Source organism: Hibiscus syriacus, unplaced genomic scaffold (assembly GCF_006381635.1).
Source record: "Hibiscus syriacus cultivar Baekdansim isolate YM2019G1 unplaced genomic scaffold, ASM638163v2 tig00002069_pilon, whole genome shotgun sequence".
Lineage (NCBI taxonomy): Eukaryota > Viridiplantae > Streptophyta > Magnoliopsida > Malvales > Malvaceae > Hibiscus > Hibiscus syriacus.
This window is the reverse complement of record NW_024061908.1, coordinates 24,080-42,500: the sequence shown is the minus strand read 5'-3', so window position 1 is coordinate 42,500 and position 18,421 is coordinate 24,080. Positions and strand designations below refer to the sequence as shown.

General features: G+C 31.6%; 2 protein-coding genes, 1 long non-coding RNA gene and 1 pseudogene across 3 annotated transcripts; 3 read left to right on the top strand and 1 right to left on the bottom strand.

Moving 5' to 3' along the window:
* Window positions 1-1,508: 1,508 nt before the first annotated feature.
* Window positions 1,509-3,109, top strand: LOC120137574 (annotated as a pseudogene).
* A 2,353-nt stretch (window positions 3,110-5,462) lies between these two features.
* Window positions 5,463-5,804, top strand: LOC120137567. The gene is made up of 2 exons (XR_005517440.1): window positions 5,463-5,496; window positions 5,583-5,804. It is a non-coding gene; the product is annotated as an uncharacterized LOC120137567 (long non-coding RNA).
* Window positions 5,805-12,089: 6,285 nt separating this feature from the next.
* LOC120137616 lies at window positions 12,090-15,511 on the top strand. Its single transcript, XM_039153322.1, has 7 exons — window positions 12,090-12,455; window positions 12,868-13,008; window positions 13,114-13,479; window positions 13,904-14,149; window positions 14,397-14,489; window positions 14,801-15,001; window positions 15,104-15,511. The coding sequence occupies exons 1-7, from the start codon at window positions 12,144-12,146 to the stop codon at window positions 15,317-15,319; spliced, it is 1,575 nt and encodes a 524-aa protein (XP_039009253.1). The 5' UTR covers window positions 12,090-12,143; the 3' UTR covers window positions 15,320-15,511.
* A 174-nt stretch (window positions 15,512-15,685) lies between these two features.
* LOC120137605 (protein FATTY ACID EXPORT 6-like) lies at window positions 15,686-17,359 on the bottom strand. The gene is made up of 3 exons (XM_039153316.1): window positions 17,030-17,359; window positions 16,544-16,631; window positions 15,686-15,980 (listed from the first exon to the last, which is right to left on the bottom strand). Exons 1-3 carry the CDS (start codon window positions 17,226-17,228, stop codon window positions 15,908-15,910), a joined length of 360 nt encoding a protein of 119 aa, XP_039009247.1. The 5' UTR covers window positions 17,229-17,359; the 3' UTR covers window positions 15,686-15,907.
* Between the last annotated feature and the right edge of the window lie 1,062 nt (window positions 17,360-18,421).

The window sequence follows — 18,421 nt, the reverse complement described above, 5'->3', positions numbered from 1 at the left end:
TTTGTAATACAGACGAGTTTATATTAATAAAATAGACGTGTTTATTTCATATATATATATTATAGTTTTTTTAATTTCACCATTGATTGTTGTTTAATTTATTTAAATTATAGTTTGTAATTTCATGTTTAATCAATTTAGTTGTTAAATTTATATTATAAAATTCAAAACCTTATAAATTTTTGTTCCTCAACTTTTAAAATGAATGCAATTCAGTCCATTTTTATATTAATTTCAGCTTCACAAGTTATAATTATTTTTATTTGATCCCTATATGTTGTTTAATTTATTTAAACCTTAACTTGTAATTTTATATTTGTTCAATTTAGTCTTAAAATTATATTTTTATTTGAAATTGGCCAATACTTATTTATATTTTTTTAATTTACTTAAAACCCAACAAATCAAATAATAAACTTCATTTCAAACTCTATAAATTATATCATAATCTCCAAACCCTTTAAACTCATTTCACCATCTTTTTAAATGGATTTTATCCATTTTTATATTAATTTCAACTTAACATTTTATAATTATTTCAATTTAATCCCTCATCCTTGCATGTTGTTTAATTTATTTAAATTATTGTTTGTAATTTCATGTTTATTCAATTTAGTCCTTAAAATTATATTTTTATTAAAATTGATCCATAAGTATTTATATTTTTTGTAATTTACTTCAAATCATATACAATTACAAATTACAATTTGTCGCTCATGAAAGAAATAAGTAATTAACCAAAAAATAACCCGACCTGAACTCAATCCGTACTCGATAAGATCCGACCGGAATTTTGTCTGTCAATGATGTGACCCGATCTGAACGAGATCTGACTAAAATCCATCTGAACCTGATTTAACTTGGTATTTAACTGCTTCGGACTTGAACCGTTTTGACCTGAATTGATATCGATCTGAACTAAAATTAATCTAATTTAAACTCAAACTGAATATGATGTCAAATCAACTTGAAAATAATCCGAACTAATTTGACCTGGATCTAACTTGATTCGAATTGAACTATCTAATTAACTTGACACGATCTATATCCGATTTAACCTAATCTAATAAGATCCTGTTGAAAACTCCGACTTCAAATCGCTACCGAAAAAATAACGAATCTCCCGTCCTTCGGCGTTCTGCTAACGAAAAAAGAAAATAAACTTTGATCAGAAAAAGGCAGAGAAAAGGGGAAAATGAGAAGACGACCTGGAATCGGAGGCCTTCAAACTGCTGCTTCTGCTAGGGTTTGCTTTCACATTCATTCTGATCTTAATTACGATTCTCCTAATCGACATCAATTACAGCCTTTTCCTGTAATTGTTTGTGTTGGGAGAAAATGTAGCCAAAATACGAACCGATCTCATGAAGGAACAGCTCGCTACGTTCCGTTCTCAACTCGAAGAATTCGCTCGAAAACACAATGCTAAAGAAAATTCCTTTTCAGTTTTTTTTCATGATTTTTATAATTTCAGTTTTTTTTTCTAATTTTTCTACTGTATTTTTCGTAGAATGATATTCGTAAAAACCCGTCTTTTAAGTCACAATTTCGCGAAATGTGTGCTAAAGTAGGAATGGATCCTTTGGCTTCAAATAACGGATTTTGGGCTGAGATTTTAGGGATTGGTGATTTCTATTATGAACTCGGTTGGTAACAAAATCCTTATTTTTTAGAACAAATATTAATTGGAGAATTTTCCGTTGTCTTCAAGATTTTAGATTTTCCCTCTTTTTTTTAGTGTAATTTAATATTCTTTATTTTGAGAGCAAAGTTATGATCCTTATGCTTATTTTTGGCGCGTATAATTACCAATTTCTGTTTGGGATTTCTATAATTTATGAAAGATATATAAATATAGATAATTTACATGCAGACTTCTCTGCATTTTGGCTTGATATACAAATTCATATACACTGCCTTTTTAAGGTTTTTCGTAAATTCTAATGATCAACTTCACAGTTTTAACCTTAACCATGAAGAGATTCATTTGTGTCAAGATTTGGTTGAGTGCTTATAATGAGACATTGGTATTTGACTAGACAGGAGTGCAAATTGTTGGGATATGCTTGGCAGCTCGGTCCCTTAATGGAGGTTTGATCGATCTGCAGGAACTCTGCAAATTGCTCATCAGAAACGGAAACATGATCGTGAAGCTGCTTCTGAGGATGACTGTTTCCGTGCTATAAGTAAGCTGAAGGTATGGCACTATGAAGCTACTTCATATTTGTTTTCTACTCCTTATTGAGTGAGTTCGCTGGCCTTGCCACATTCCCATTTTCCCTTTTCATCTCTTAGGATGAGTGAGAGGTTAAATTCCTTTGTTTTTGAGCAACACGCTTGCTTGAACAGTTTTGGATTCGTTGGTGCCATTGTTTCTGCTTGCAATTCTGACTTCCTATTGCATTCGTCTGTAATGGAATCATCTTATGCAACTCATATAAATTTGTATACTGCCATTTTTAAATACAAGTCTTGTTCGAAATCTCTAGACATTAGGTAGTGGGTTTGAGGTGATTTCTTCTGGAATGAAAAAGCTCATTCGATCGGTTCCAACCGAGTTGAAGAAAGATTATAATGAAATTCTGGAGCTGGCACAGGTTACTGATTCTTCTATTTTGTATTTTCTATCAAGTACCAAATGCGAATAAGTGTTTCATCGATGTTCTACTTGTTTCTCTCTCAGGCCCAAGGCTATGTGACTGTCGATGAGGTAGAGAGACGGATTTCCTGGACGCACGGACGTGCTATTGATGCCCTCAATACTTTATTAGACGTAAGTTCTTGCAAACGATCAACATGTATTCTTATTACTATGGTGTTTAGATTTTCAGGGTTAACAAAACCCGTGTTGTTTGATGCAGGAAGGTCTTGCAATGATCAATGATGGTCATAGAGATGGAAATCGTCGATATTGGTTCCCCTGTGTATCCTCCATCTCTTCAGTTGGTGTTTGATTCGTGTGGTAAGTTTAGAGATATTTGAGGCCGATGGGAAAAAAAAGGAAAAGAAAAAGAAAAATGATTGTTCCTGAATTGAAGCTTGCAAGCAAGGCAAAGAATCATGTTTCTTGCACCTTTTGTATTTGCTCCTCCCTCTAAGTAAGTGTTCATTTAAGCTATTTTATTGACACAGTTTGAGATCTAATAAGCTCAATTGAACGATAAGAGAACTTATGTAAAAATAGATATAGATATAAATAGATAATTATATATAGATATATTTTTATTCGATTATTTTTTTTAAATATCAAATCTTATTTGAAATGATATTTTTAATGAAAAAATAATCTAAGGGGCTGTTTGTTAAAACTGAATGGTTTAGTACTGAATGATTTAGCAGTCTGAATGATTAAGAGGCTCTGTATGATATAGTTCTGAATAGAAAATTTGTTTGTTAATACATTTGAATGGCCGATCTGAATGACAAAAAATGACCATATTACCCTTCTATATGATTTTGTGCCAAAATAAAATATATTTATTTCTACCTTGTGAATAAATGCTAAAAAAATATTTTACTTTTTGATGTTTATAAAAACACTTTTTTGTCAAAATTATCAACAATCATAACAAAATATAAAATCAAGTAACTTAAAAACACATTTTTTTAGACAATTTATCAACATTCATAATAAACAAATCTACTAACATGAAATGACATAAAAGAGTGGTTTATATTTTTGATGAAACAAAATACATAACAAGCATTCTTTTGTTATAGACAAATCAACCCAAAAAAAAGATATTAATTTGAAGCATTTAAAAACAACTGATTAGCAATGTGATCACGTAGATTAGCCATATACTCATTGCCTTGAGGACCCCATTCAACTCCATTTATCTCGTCTTGTTCGTTTCCATTATCTTGTTCTTCAGAAGCAAACATGTTGTTCTCGTCGAAATCCATAAATAATTGATCATAAAATTTGCATTTTCTTATAAAATTATGGACCGCAAAACATGCAATCACTATGTCTCGTTGTATTGGAAAAGGATAAGGAGCCATTTGCTTTAGGATCGGGAATCTTGCTTTCAGAACTCCGTAGGCACGCTCTATAACATTTCTAAGTTGTGCATGAACATGATTGAACCTTTCTTCCTTGGTTACGGCACGTTGACGTCGAAAATCTGCTAGCCAATACCTCGTATTACGATATGGAGTCATAAAGCCACGTGTGTTGGTATATGCAGCATCACAAAGGTAATACTTATCTGTTATTTATATATAAGCATTAAATTTTTGTTACAAAAAACTATAAATAAATGTAATGAATTAAAACATTTTAATACGATAGAAAGAAATGATATATACCTTGTGGAGGAAAAGGAAAACCCGAGTTTGGATTAAATGCAACTTCTGTCAATACTCTAGAATCATGTGCTATGCCCTCCCATCCAGCCCACACAAATGTGAATATCATATCAAAATCACAAATTGCCAAGACATTTTGATAACATACACCCTTTCCTCTTCCTCTATAACGAGCTTGTTGATCGATAGGAACTACTGCATGTACGAGTGTTCCATCTAGTGCACCTACTGCACCCTTTATTGAAGAACATAAATGATAAGAAACTGAAATATTATTTTTTGGGTGATAACAAAAAATATATAAAAAAAACATACCGGAAATATTTTTCGTAGGTGTTTTTGTCTTTGTGTCATATTCAATGTTGTTTCTTGTGATGTTGGAACTATTATTTCTCTTGCGAATTTTATCATTGCACGTCGTACCTCATGAAAACATTTATGAATGGTTTGTGTGGAGTGTTGGAATCTCCTTTTAACCATTCGAAAACGTTCATTATGGCCTATAATTGTTAGAAATATAGCCATTTTCTCTTCCACGGTTATCATCCTACTATTTTGCAACCAATTTCTTTGTTTTAAATGGTTACATAACAGTATATACGCATCACGAGATAGACGCATTAATTCATGGCATTGTGTATTCGAACCAAATAACAATTCTTGTGTATATGCATGTCCAGTCAATGTTGAATTATTGTCTCGAATTCTTTCAACTCTTGGTGATGCATTTACCATCCAAAACCACCATATAATGATTAGAAACACCTCCTCGTCATTTAAATCCATATAGCACCTAGTCGAAACAAAATATAAAAGACATCATCAAAAAGACACATATCTAATATATCCATTGGTGAACTAACAACATATACAACTTGATTCTTACGGTTTTTTCTTATATTTAGAGGACCAGAACTCCATATATCCATTGGCATATTAATTTCTATGGTCTAATAACATATCTAGGCTATTAATTTCTAGTCTAAAAAACTGATGCTTTAGTCAATTGGTTACTACACTGGAATAAAATTAGTTATTAACGAGCAGACAAATTTATTCACTGAACCTAAAATTCCAGGATTATACCAATTTTTCTTCCCTATTTTGTAATGTAACTTATTGCACTCACAGTATATATGTCCTTTTTCAGAAGGACAAGCATCCCCATTTCCACCGTTTTTCTTGGTCTATCATAGTAATTTTGCCGTTTCATTTGTTCCCTTCTATATGACATGATAGCTTACTAATGTGATACGATCTTATCGGTGCAGAGATGGAATTAAGTGACTCGCGGACTCAGTTAAATCTATAGGCAACTTGTACATTATCTCCTCATAGAACTTGTAAGTAGATTTCAGGAAAAATCATGACAAATGCTCCTTTTTTTCCTCAGAGAACCACAGTTTGTTACTTTGATTTGATTTCATGAATTTGCCTTTTGGCCGATGTTTTGTTTGTTGCACAAATAAGAACTAATGTGGGAATTGTGTATATCTTTCCATGTTCATTCTTTTTCTAATTCTGAAGTTTCAGCTTTGATTTCAGAGATGTATGTACAACTATTGGAGCTTAATTAAAATAATATAGGTCAAATTACAGTTTTGGTCCGCCTACTATGCTAATTATACTGTTTACTAATCTAGATAGTTATCGTCATGTCCCCCCCCCCCTCAAAAACACCTTTTTACAATACACAATATATTTCAGCATGAGTTGGAGTGTTTTTCTTAAAGAAAAACTTAAACATAATGAAGAGACCATAGCTGTAATTTGGCCAATGTATATTTATTATTGTGGGTGAGACCTTATTCATAGTTGTATTAAACAATGTAAAGCCAGTAAACAGTTATCAATGCAATTCCCAAACAGTTACTGCATGAGTTGAATTCGATAACTCACAGTCGGGCAAAGGTAATCATCAAAGAAAAAATGAACTAAAGAGAATATTACCTTAGAAACGGGATTGTTGAGAACCAGCGGCAAGCAAAGGGATTGTCAAAACAAGAACTAAACCAAATCCCTAAAAAGAAAATGGGGAAAAGGGTCAACCATAGTAGCCAAAGAAACATATCAAACAATGGAAAATTCAGCTCCAGCAAATTTCAGAAAGGAATAAGAGAGAAAAACTAATAACTGAGACAATTAAAAACAAAGTTCAAAAGGAAAGCATAGTTCAGATTACCTCGAGAAGGAGTGGGAAGATTAGTTGTTGCTCATGAGCGAAAGTAAACGATAAAGAGAGAGAGGGAGAAAAGGGATATTAGTGTTCGTCTGAATTATTAAGCGTGCTTTTAGACTCTGAATCGGTCAGTAACTCCAAATCATTCAGACCCATAATTTTAAGCGAACCAAGCGCGCTGAATCGGACCGATTCAACGTTCAGATCTGAACGATTCAATTAAGAGCCAAATAAACAGGGCCTAAATCATACAATATACAAATGAGATTATAACCAAAATCAGTATTATTTAGGGTTTAGGGTTTTTACTCTTTCTTATTTTACTCACTGTATTTTCAATTTTTCTATTTTATTCACTTAACATTTGAATTGCTCCTTTGGTCACTCCATATTTTATTATTATTTTAGTATGACACAATATTTTTTATTATTTAATATAAAAATAATTTAAAATAAATAATAAAAATGTCTCATCATATCAAAATAATAATAAAGTAATTTAAAGTGATCAAAACATGAGTAATTTAAAATTTTAGTAAGTAAATTGGAAATATTAAAAGTATAATGAGTGAAATAGGAGAAAAAATAAAATTCAATAAGGAATTATGTATTTTACTCATATATTTATCATTATAAAATATAACTAAATGTACTTATAATCAAAATATATGTCAAACTTAAACTAAAATAAATTGGGATTAAATCCATATACAATGAAATTTAAAGCTCAATTTTTTTTTGTAAGAATGCATAGAGTGAATAGATTTCTTATAAATTAAGAATAAAAGTAAATTATTATAAAAACTTTGCCTTTTGAGTGTTTTTATTTTTGGCAATGAAAGGCGACGCGACAATGACTGTTGCACGAGTACAAACCAAATATTTTGCGTTTTCTTCTAAAATTAAACAAAGAACAAATTTTTTTAGCACGAACAATTTATCCAAGTAGTTAAATGAATCGTTGTTGTTTTTAGAGGTCACATATTTGAGCACCAATGACTGCAAAAAAGTGATAGAACGTTTATTGTCAAATGATTGAGAGTATTTAGAACATATACTATTTTATAATCACCTTTAGCTTAATAAAAAAATTTGTTTTTTTAATACCTAAATATTTAAATAAAAGTCTAATATTTTAGAATATACATAATAATCTAATACTTCAAAATAATTAAATAAAATATTAATATTTTTAATATACTCAAATAATTATAAACCACTTTATCTTTAAAGTAAATATAATAATAAATTTATTCTCAAATATTTAAATTTTTTTATCACTCTAACCCCTATTTTTACGGATAAAAAAATTAGTTGACCCTTATTCCCATATGTAATGAGGTAAGGGGGAGGTAGGATAGTAGGCTGCTCCCAACGCCAGGTTGAGAGCAGTTTCCATGGGAGACCTCAGAATTATGAAATGCCCTCTATGGGACTCAATCCCACGATCACAAGATTAACAGCCTTGCACTCTACCAACTGAGCTGGACGATCATTTCTTTATGGATCACTTTCGATTTTATTTAAATTATCGACTTTTAATAGAAAAGTTGACTAAACCATTATACGTTTAATAACGTTGATGTGATGATAATCTGCCTATAAAAGAGAACATAAAAATTCAAAAAAGCTCATTATTATTTTTTAAAGTATCCAATCTAATAATGAAGTACATATAGACTAATATGATAACCGGTAGATCAGTGTCATTAAAATATTAATAGCACAATAAGTTATTTCATCTAAAATACAACAATTTGCAATTATTCAAAAAAAAAAAAGAGATCAAAGTAACAAAAGGAGCCAAATATAGTGGCTAAAGTTGTTATTATATAAAAGATGATAACACAATATTAAATTCAATCAAACTAGTGATCATTTAAGGAGATTCGAAAACATTAGATCCCTATTTAACAAAGTGAAAGGTTTGGCCCTTATTTGATAAATTTGAAAATGCTAGATCCATAATTGGCTATTTTGAAAGGTTAAGCCTTACCTAGTAACCCTTAAAATGTTAGACATTTATTTGAACATTTAGCCTTTTGATAGGGAAGCGGTGGAGGATTAATGAACGTTGCTCTTATTGAAGAATCAAACCTAGAAAACTCTAGACTCGATGAAGCACAAAGGGGATGGATAGGGGAAGGCGACGACAATAACTAGGGTCTTTTAGAGTTTCTTTTAAGTTGGAAACAAGGTAAGAAACAAGATTAGAACAAGATAAACAAAAGAAAAAAATTGAAAATAAAGTATGATAACCAAGAAATCTAAAGATCTCCCTTATGAAGGTGAACAATAAAGATGATGATGGTGAAGATGGATTTGTGGAAATAGATGGATAAGTGTCCTATCGAACCCTCCTACTTGCAATGAAAAGGTAAACACGATAATATGGCTCTAACCAACCCTCGTAGTCGCGATGAAAAGGCAAATTGGAGTGTGAAGATTAATCTCCCTCACAAGAACTTGAAAGAACTCCAGGAGAAGAAGCTTTGACGGCACAAGGCAATCAACACTTGCAAAAACGAACTCTCGTTATATTATTAATAAAAGAAATTTGTTTTACAAAATTGAATGAAGCATCCTTTATATAGGATATAAGTTTCTAAGGTCCTAAATAAATAATGAATAAAATAATAGCAAACTAAACATGTATTAACTCTAATTCCTAATAAAATAATAATAAACTATGAATAATGTTTTAACCCAACCTTAATTCCTAATAAAATAATAAATCTAATCCTAAAAGATAATGCATAATCCTATATTAAATTATATTACAAATAATCAATAAAAATATTGAAAATTCGTAATATTTACAAAATCCCGTATAGAATTTTCTGCATGCATTGTCTTCACTAAAATAGCCATATCTCGAGTTCCTGATATTGGATTGAAGCAATTAAAGAACCGTTGGAAATATAAGAGACAAAATATTGTATCTTCATAAGAAATGTTGACAAAATAAGATCAGGATCCCATTCAAAAAGTCATAACAAGTCTGATACTGTTTTGGTCTTCTTTTCCAAGGCTTGGACGAGTGGGTCATTTGGAAGAATTATTACTTCTTCCTTTGATGTGAGCCTTGTGATGCATGTATCACCTTTTCTTTCAACTAATAAAGTATCACAAAATATAAAACTATATATATATATATCGAGTTAGGTATTTGAAGTTAGATTTATGGTTTAATTAAGACAAAGCAAATTAGTTGTCTCTATTTTCTCTCAACCTAATTTTCTTTCAATATTTTATACCATCATTTTCTTTATCTTTGATCTTTGTTTAGTCGACGATGGCATCAATCTTAATGTTAATTGGCGACCGCCGAAGAATATTATTTCTCTTATTTTTTATATTATGTCTTTATGCTTTTTTATTGATTTTTTTTTTAATTTTGAATAAGTATCTCTATACTTGTGACATGATTTTTCTCTGCTCTTGTGGCACACGTTCTTTATTCTCTTGTGGCACGATCCTCATATTTTTGGGTACGTTTTTTGCATACCTTTGCGGTCATTTTGGTTCTCGCATAAAAATCATCATGATATTTATTTTCTGATTGGTTAGTCGATGATCACGTATAATCAGATCCCCTCTTTTTGATAAAATGTTGTTTGCCGATGTAATCACAATTGTGTAGCGAAGCAGACTGCCAGATTATTTGGTCTGCTCTCCACTCCTTTATCACTTCGTCAAGCGTCTCATTCGATAGAGACAAAGAGTTTGTATGAAGGTTATTGGGTTTTGATATTGATCAGAAGGTTTTTAATTTTCTTTGTATTTTTAGGTTTATTTTTTCTTTTGTTTGAGTATTTTGGTGACTATTGTATTCATATTTATCTCTTTATTCTGATGCATTGTAATTTTGATTCATTCTATTATTAATAAAATTCAAAAGCCATTGTTCAAAAAAAAAAAAAAAAAGCTTTATGGTTTAATGTGATATTTTTATATAATTAGATTCTCGAACTTGACTTTTTAGTTCAAAGCGATACATGAAATTATTTTTTTTATTCAAATTGGCATTTCTGATTTTTAACCAATTTGATTTAAGAAACCAAATTTAGTCACTAATCTAACTAAAAAGTCAAATTTAGGTATCTAATTGGAAAAAAATTAAATACCAAATTAAATATAGAAATCAAAATTAGGTACCAAAATGTATATCAGATCCAAATTAATTTTCAAAATACTTAAAATCATTGAATTTGATAATAAAAAGGGGGTAAACTACCTATTTAGTATCCCACCTATTATTTTATTTCTGTTTTGGTCACTCAAGTATCTTTTTAACAAAATCATGCCTAATGTTATATATTTGTTTCTATTTTGATCACTGGTCGTTAAATTTAACTATTGACTTAACATGAGTAGTTGAGTGGCCAAAATTTAAATATAATAATAGGTGAGATACCAATAGGTAGTTTACCCTAAAAAGAGGAAGAAGAAAATAAAGTAAAAGTAAAGCCATTTTAAATTAAAGGGTAAAATACACTCCAAATCACTTAATTATTAGTTCGCTTATGAAAGTTTGTTCTCTTTTAAAAGTTAAAATTTAGTACTTCAATTAAAATATTATTACAAACATGTCACCCACCAATAAATATTAAACAAAATAGTGATGTAGTTTGATATAATAATAGTTTTAGTTTCCAAAATTTATACATTCAATCAATTTGGTCTTAAATTGAAACAATTCAATAAATTTAACTCCTTATATTTAAAAATCTTATCAATTTAGTCTTTTTCATTCTCTTAGATCACCTTTTTTCTCTAAAACATATTATATTAATTTATTGCTACTTTTTAGATATAATAATAATTTGTTATTGCTTTTTGGTAGAATACTATTATCCAATTGTTGGTTTTATCTGAATGACTCGTTTGGTTTGAAAATAGCATAAAAAATAATAAATTGATGGAACTTTTAAACATTAACGATTAAATTTAGGGAAATTATACGGGTGATCATTTGACTATATCCCCTTTTCATTTTTATCACTATTTTTGAAATTTTGTTAATTGGGTCACCTAATTGTTTAAATGCATTCAATCAAGCCACTAACCTTATGTATACTCACCATTACTAGATAACAACCACATCAGATGCACCATTAGTTTTTTAACGGCGCGTGACTTGATTGAATGCATTTAAATAGTTAGGTTATTCAATTGAAAAAATTCGAAAATGGTGGTCAAAATGAAAAGGGGCTATAGTTAAGTGGTCACTCGTATAATTTATCCTTAAATTTATTGAATTGTTTAGAATTAAGACCAAATTGATAGAATGTATTAGTTTTGAGACAAAAATTACTATCACACCAGACCACATTAGGCGTCTGTTTCGATTTGAACGATAGAGCGACTTAGTTATAATAATATTTTAATAAATTAAATTGTATTTTAAAAAAGGTGATTCGTTTATAATCAAACTAATAATTGAGTGATATAAATTGTATTTTATCCAAAGTCTGTACAAGAAACCTAAACAAATGCGATAAATCCAAAAATAAATATTACAAAAGGTTTGACACCTATTTTGTACCATTTTATGAAAATACAAACTTGAATTTGGTTGTTCTCAACTTCTTCTCAAGTTTTGGCATAGCAGAAAAGAACTAAAATTTTCTCCTTTTTTCTGAAATTCATAATGTTTTCTTCTTCTTCTTTATTTCCGTGTATCCTTCAACTATTTTTCTTCTTCTTCTTCTCTCATGTCCAAGCTGCAAAATTACCATTTCACCCTCGAGATGTTCTGCCTTTATTGCCGAGGGAGGTTTCGTGGCCGATCCTCAACTCTCTTCAGGGCGCCGTTGACCTTCTACCGTCCTTCGTCGGCTCTGTTTCATCGCCGACCCGCATCGTGAACTGGAAAGGTGCATGCTTCTATGAGAACACGGCTTGGGTGGAGTTCCATAACAAGACCGGCAGTGAGTTTGGCGGTGGAACTCTCCATATAAGGGTAACACCTCTGGCCTTTTATTTTATCGATGTTTTGGAGCGTTTTGCAATCTGGGTATCTCTTGGTTTGATTTTAAATTGCTTAAAATTTGAATCGTTTGAGTTTTATTTGGACTGTTCTTGTTTCTGGGTTTTACTTGGTTTGAGCTGAAACTGCTTCAATTTTGGTTTCTTTTAATTTATTTATTTTCGATGAATTGAGGAAGACCGAATTATTTGGGATTTTGTATTTTTCTTTTCTATACATAATTTGTCAAATTTGGGAGTGTAATTTGTCAAATTGAGGGAATTTGAATATTTGCATAACTTATGTTCAGAATGATGCAGAGTTCTTTATTTTGGATGATTGTAGAATCGGTTAAGAGTACTTCAGGGCTTAATGATGTGACCATGATATCTCTGTGCTTATCCAGGTTAGCTATCCCCATAGTTGGACATGTATGGATCTTTATGTCTTTGCAACTCCATACCGTGTGACTTGGGATTATTATTTTTTGTCTCGGGAGCATACACTTGAAATCAGCGAGTGGGAAGATAAAGCTGAGTATGAATATGTAAGTTGCCATTGTTAGTTTGAATTACTTCAAGTGTTAGCTTGGTTCAGTTATGCATCTTTCCGGCGAGCTCATGCATGGAATTTTATGTCATGTTTAAATTAGGTGAAACACAAGGGGATTTCAATTTTCCTGATGCAAGCAGGGATGATTGGAACATTTCAAGCTCTATGGGATGTCTTCCCCTTATTTACAAATACCGGATGGGGCGAGAACTCCAATATTGGGTTTCTCGAGAAGCACATGGGGGCTTCTTTTGAAGAACGGCCTCTGCCTTGGGTTACTAACATCAGTGTTGATGATGTACACTCGGGAGATTTCCTTGCTATATCAAAAATTCGTGGACGATGGGGTGGTTTTGAGACTCTTGAGAAGTGGGTTAGCGGTGCTTATGCTGGTCATACTGCTGTTTGTTTAAAAGATTCTGAAGGAAAGCTTTGGGTTGGTGAATCAGGACATGAAAATGAGAAGGTATTACAAAATCCTTTTAGCTGTCTTACCGAATTTGTTCCCTACATATTATCTCTTTTCTTTCTATCTGTAAAAACAAATACCCTTTTGTTCGCTACTGTTTTCTTGCTGTACTATAGATTCTTACAATGAGTATTTGCTTAATAAGTTAACCTAACACCACATAAACACAAATTCTTTTTTATGATTATCTTATTTCCCCCTATTCAAATATGTTAATAAAGGAAAATATCAAAATCATTTAAAGTTGTGTAAAACACAATGTTGTATCCAACTATCTTTATGTTCTTGCATAGATTCTCATTTATGTTATTGTGACTGAGTTTAATAATTCATCAGGTATAAGTATAACCATTTATTTGAGTTATTCTGCCTGTACTTGTTAATGACTTCTTTGTTATTATTTACCTGTCCTGGGTTGTAGGGAGAAGATATCATTGCAATTATACCATGGGATGAATGGTGGGATTTTGAGCTGAACAAGGATGAGTCTAATCCCCATATTGCATATCTTCCTCTGCATCCTGATGTTCGAGCAAAGTTTAACGAGACTGCTGCATGGGAATATGCGCTAAGCATGGCGGGCAAACCATATGGTTACCATAACATGATATTTAGCTGGATAGACACCATCGATGGGAATTATCCTCCTCCATTGGATGCTCACGTGGTATTTAAATATTCATTTTGGTTCCTCATGCTAAGATTTTTAGTTTTAAGTTTTAGCACTACAGATAATTGCAAATGGAGGTACAAAAGCACACAAAGATAGGATGATAAAAATTCTTAATCTGTTCCTTTTATTATTTTTCAATTTCATAAAAATGTTATTAATGCTTATGGCTCTTGTTCTCTCCATGGTTTGAGTCCGAGAATTTATGCAGTTCATAGTTAAGTGTTGGCTGGCAATCATACAGGTAGCTTCTGTCATGACAGTTTGGAGTAAAATACAACCTGAATATGCTGCTAACATGTGGAATGAGGCCTTAAACAAGCGGCTTGGGACTCAGGTATGGTACCTTTCTTTGTTGGTAACATAAGTGAACTCATGGCAGAAATCGAGTTAGCAGTTTATTCACACATGAAATATAATCTGAATTATTTGGGATTTATGTCTTGAAGATAGTATTGTTTTGTTTGTTTGTACGAGAGTTTCATAAAGATTTGATAGGCAAAGTTTGTCCTAGATGCTTCAAAGACTTATCAGATTTTTAGTTCTTTGATCTTAAAAAATAATGAATATATTAGCTATTCTTTGTTCTTGTTCGTTAAAAAAATGTGCTCCAATATCTTTCTCTCTTAATTATAGTGTTAACTGCAGGGTCTTAATCTTTCTGATATCTTGGTGGAAGTCGAAAAGCGTGGGTCCTCATTTGATGAACTACTGACCATTCCAGAACAGGATAATTGGATATATAGTGACGGGAAGTCAACATCATGCATTGCTTTTATTCTTGAAATGTACAAGGAGGCAGGACTTTTTGATCCGTTTACCGACTCTGTTCAAGTCACCGAGTTTACAGTGAGCTTACTTTACATAAAGTCTTTGTTTAAGGTGATATGATTTCCCAGGAGTAGTTACTGATACAAGCTCTTGTTGATTGAATTAATACCGAAAACACAGATCAAAGATGCTTATTCTCTAAGGTTTTTCGAGAATAATTCAAGCCGGCTTCCAGAGTGGTGCAATGTTGCCGACAATGTAAAGCTTCCTTACTGTCAGATAAAAGGGAAGTATCGAATGGAACTACCCGGATATAATTCTATGGATCCATACGCGCATATGAACGAACGTTGCCCTTCTATGCCTCCAAAGTACTTTAGGCCACGAAACTGCTAGACATGACAGCTTCATTTATCGTTTCGGGCAATTCTGTGCAACGCTATGTTCGGTATCAACTGTATATATGCTAATCATACTAGGAATGGAGATGTCAGTTACTCTAATGTATGATATGAAATGCAAGATTATGCCCATAGATTTACAAAATCCATTCTTCTGTTGAAATTTTAGTCTTAAATGAGTTGTAAATTCTTGTTTTTCTTGTTTTTTTTATTTATATATATATATATATATTTGCATCAGATGAGCAGAAAAACTGGTCTTTATACTGAGAAAGAACATGTTCATGTGGCCATTCATGTTAGAATCTGCATCAAGCCACTATAAATCTGATCCCATTGGGAAAATTAGGTGAACCATTCATTCCAAGAACAAATTTAAACTTCAAACGCAGGAAATTTCTACAAAAGCAACATAATTCTGGGAAAAAAAACCAGAGTTCTTTCATATGTAACAGTCTAATAGTTTAAATTCATACACACATCAGAGTACAACACGTGTTATATAATTGAAATTTTCAAAAGCAGTCAAGCTTCAATTATCTTGAAGGAACTGTTAAAACTTGATAATCTCAGTGTAACAGTGTTATTCAGCCTTGGCTGAGAAATGATTGCCGCCGGTGGCGATTTTGTACAAGTAAAACCCAGTCATAAGAGCACTGCAACCAAATGTTACCAAACGCAACATGAGTTAGTATATCCTGAAGTCCTAATGGATTCTGAACCAACAAAGAAACCTAGAATAAACTCGTGTCCAAGTCAAAAGAGGTGGACAAATGGAAGCAGAGATTATCTGACACTTTTGCATTGGAAACGGGAACATTATGAGTCATCGAACGGGAATCAGGTCGAGTCATAGGCTACACCAAAGATGGATCATAAAAAGACGTGCACATCATGAAAGAATCTCAAAATCATGAGACTTATATACATGGTATTGAAATGCAGCATGCTGTTAATATGCAATAGGTATGAGATAAACCGGATATGGGGGTTCTATAACCAGTGCCATCGAAAGGAGCTATTCGACGGCACACAACCGAATACTTAAGGTCTTAATCATGTTTAATAAAAAAAGGTATTAATCATGTTGCACATTTATCCATATACGAATATTGTTAGTTTTAGAATAACTTAAATGATAAGATTATCACAGTAATGATATAATTTGGTACATCATATGAAAGGGTACTGAATATATATTAACAGGAGAGCAACATACCTTATTCCGGCAACAATTCCGGCCGGCATAATTTTAGACGTTTGGTAATAACGTTGTCCCATGATCCATGTCAGGGCAGCAGCGGTAACTGATTTAAAGGTATACAATACAGATCAATAAAAAGAAGAAACATTTGTCATCATTGAAGGGGAAGATCGTAACCAAGCAGACAATAGACAGATTCAACTTTCATGGACATAAAAAAGACAAAATATTTCCTAGAAATTCAGCAAGAAAATAACATCAACTTGGATAAAAAATATCCAATCTGATTCATGAACACCAACATCATCTAACATCATCTATGATCAGTGATCCAGAAAAGTTAAAAAAAAAATCAGTCTCCTAAAATATGAACACCAACAAAATCATCTATTACCTAACTACAGATCATAAGGGTAATTAAACAAAATCCCCAGATCAAATTTACAACATAAAAGTTTATAAAAAAAGGATGAAAAGAAAGATAGGATTTTGAAAATTTACCAGTCTCAAGAACCAAAGCAAAATAAGAGTTCTTCTTCTTCTCGAAAGCTTTAAGGCTCAAATATCCAGCAAGAATGAGAGCCAATCCAGTACCTACACCCCCAGCAAGTGACGCGGTGCTCCCTCTCTTCAAATACCCAATAACTCCTCCGGCCACAAGAATCAATCCATAAGGGATTGTGAAGCAAAAATCATGCATTTTGGGTAAAGGGTCCTTTTTTGCTAGGAGTAAAGTTGAGTTGAACTGATCAAAGGGAAAAGAACTGGAGCAACAGCAATTGGATTTTTGTTTTGAGTTCAGAATTTGTAGTTCTCAAAGATGGACTTTTTCTGGCGTGTGGAACTTTTAATTGGTCAAACCTCAATGGCAACATTTTTCCCTTTAAAAAATAAAATAAAAAATAACTAGTTGAATATAAAGGATTCCTCAATATCCTATTCCTACGTATCCATATATATATATATATATGCCGAATAAAATTCAATTCAGAAAAATTAAATTTTAATTCAATTCAATATTAAAATACTTGACTTAATTTTATAAATTTAATCTGTTTCGAAAAAGAATTTAAATAAAATTTAAGTTATAAAATATAATTTAAATGATTCAAAAAAATTTAATAATTAGAAGATTGTTTTTCAAATTTAAGTTGAGCCCTCTCTCACTCTCCCCCCTCTCTCTATATATATATCTCCCTCTCTCTTTCTATATATATACATGAAACATGGTTATAAAAAACTATTCAAGTTGAAATCTACTAGTATCATAAATTTTATAAATATTTATAATTAAATTTAAATGAAAACTCGAGTAACATATTTAAAAAGCTACATAATCAAAAGTAATGCCTTTAGTAACCTTATAAATATTTATAATTAAATATTCAAGTTGAAAGCTGTTTTATATTGAAGTAATAATTATTTTGCAATAGTTTAATAGTTTAAATGCCTTTAGTAACATATATAAAAAGCCACGTAATAAAAAAAATTCAATAAATATAGTTATTATATTAGTTGCAAGTAATGTGAAACCATTGTATCTTTCATGGCCTGTGTCAATGGATCGTTAACACATGGATCCGGTTGGTTTTTTTAAATGGGGTTCGGATCTGGTCGGGTTAGAGTTTTTTTAGAGGTAATGTTTGGGTCAGGTCGAGTTTAGGTCTAGGGTGTAAAATACATGACCCGACCCGACCCAAAAAATATAAATGTTTTATATTTAGGGATAATTATAATAATATCCCTTTATATATTATTATTTTTAATTAAATCCCTATTTTTATTATTTCGGGTCGGGTTGGGCCAAGCTCGAATTTTACCTCAAAAAGTAGGGTTGGATTTGGGATGGGTGAAGGGTGTAAAGTTTTCAGGTCGGGTAGGGTTGGTCGGGTC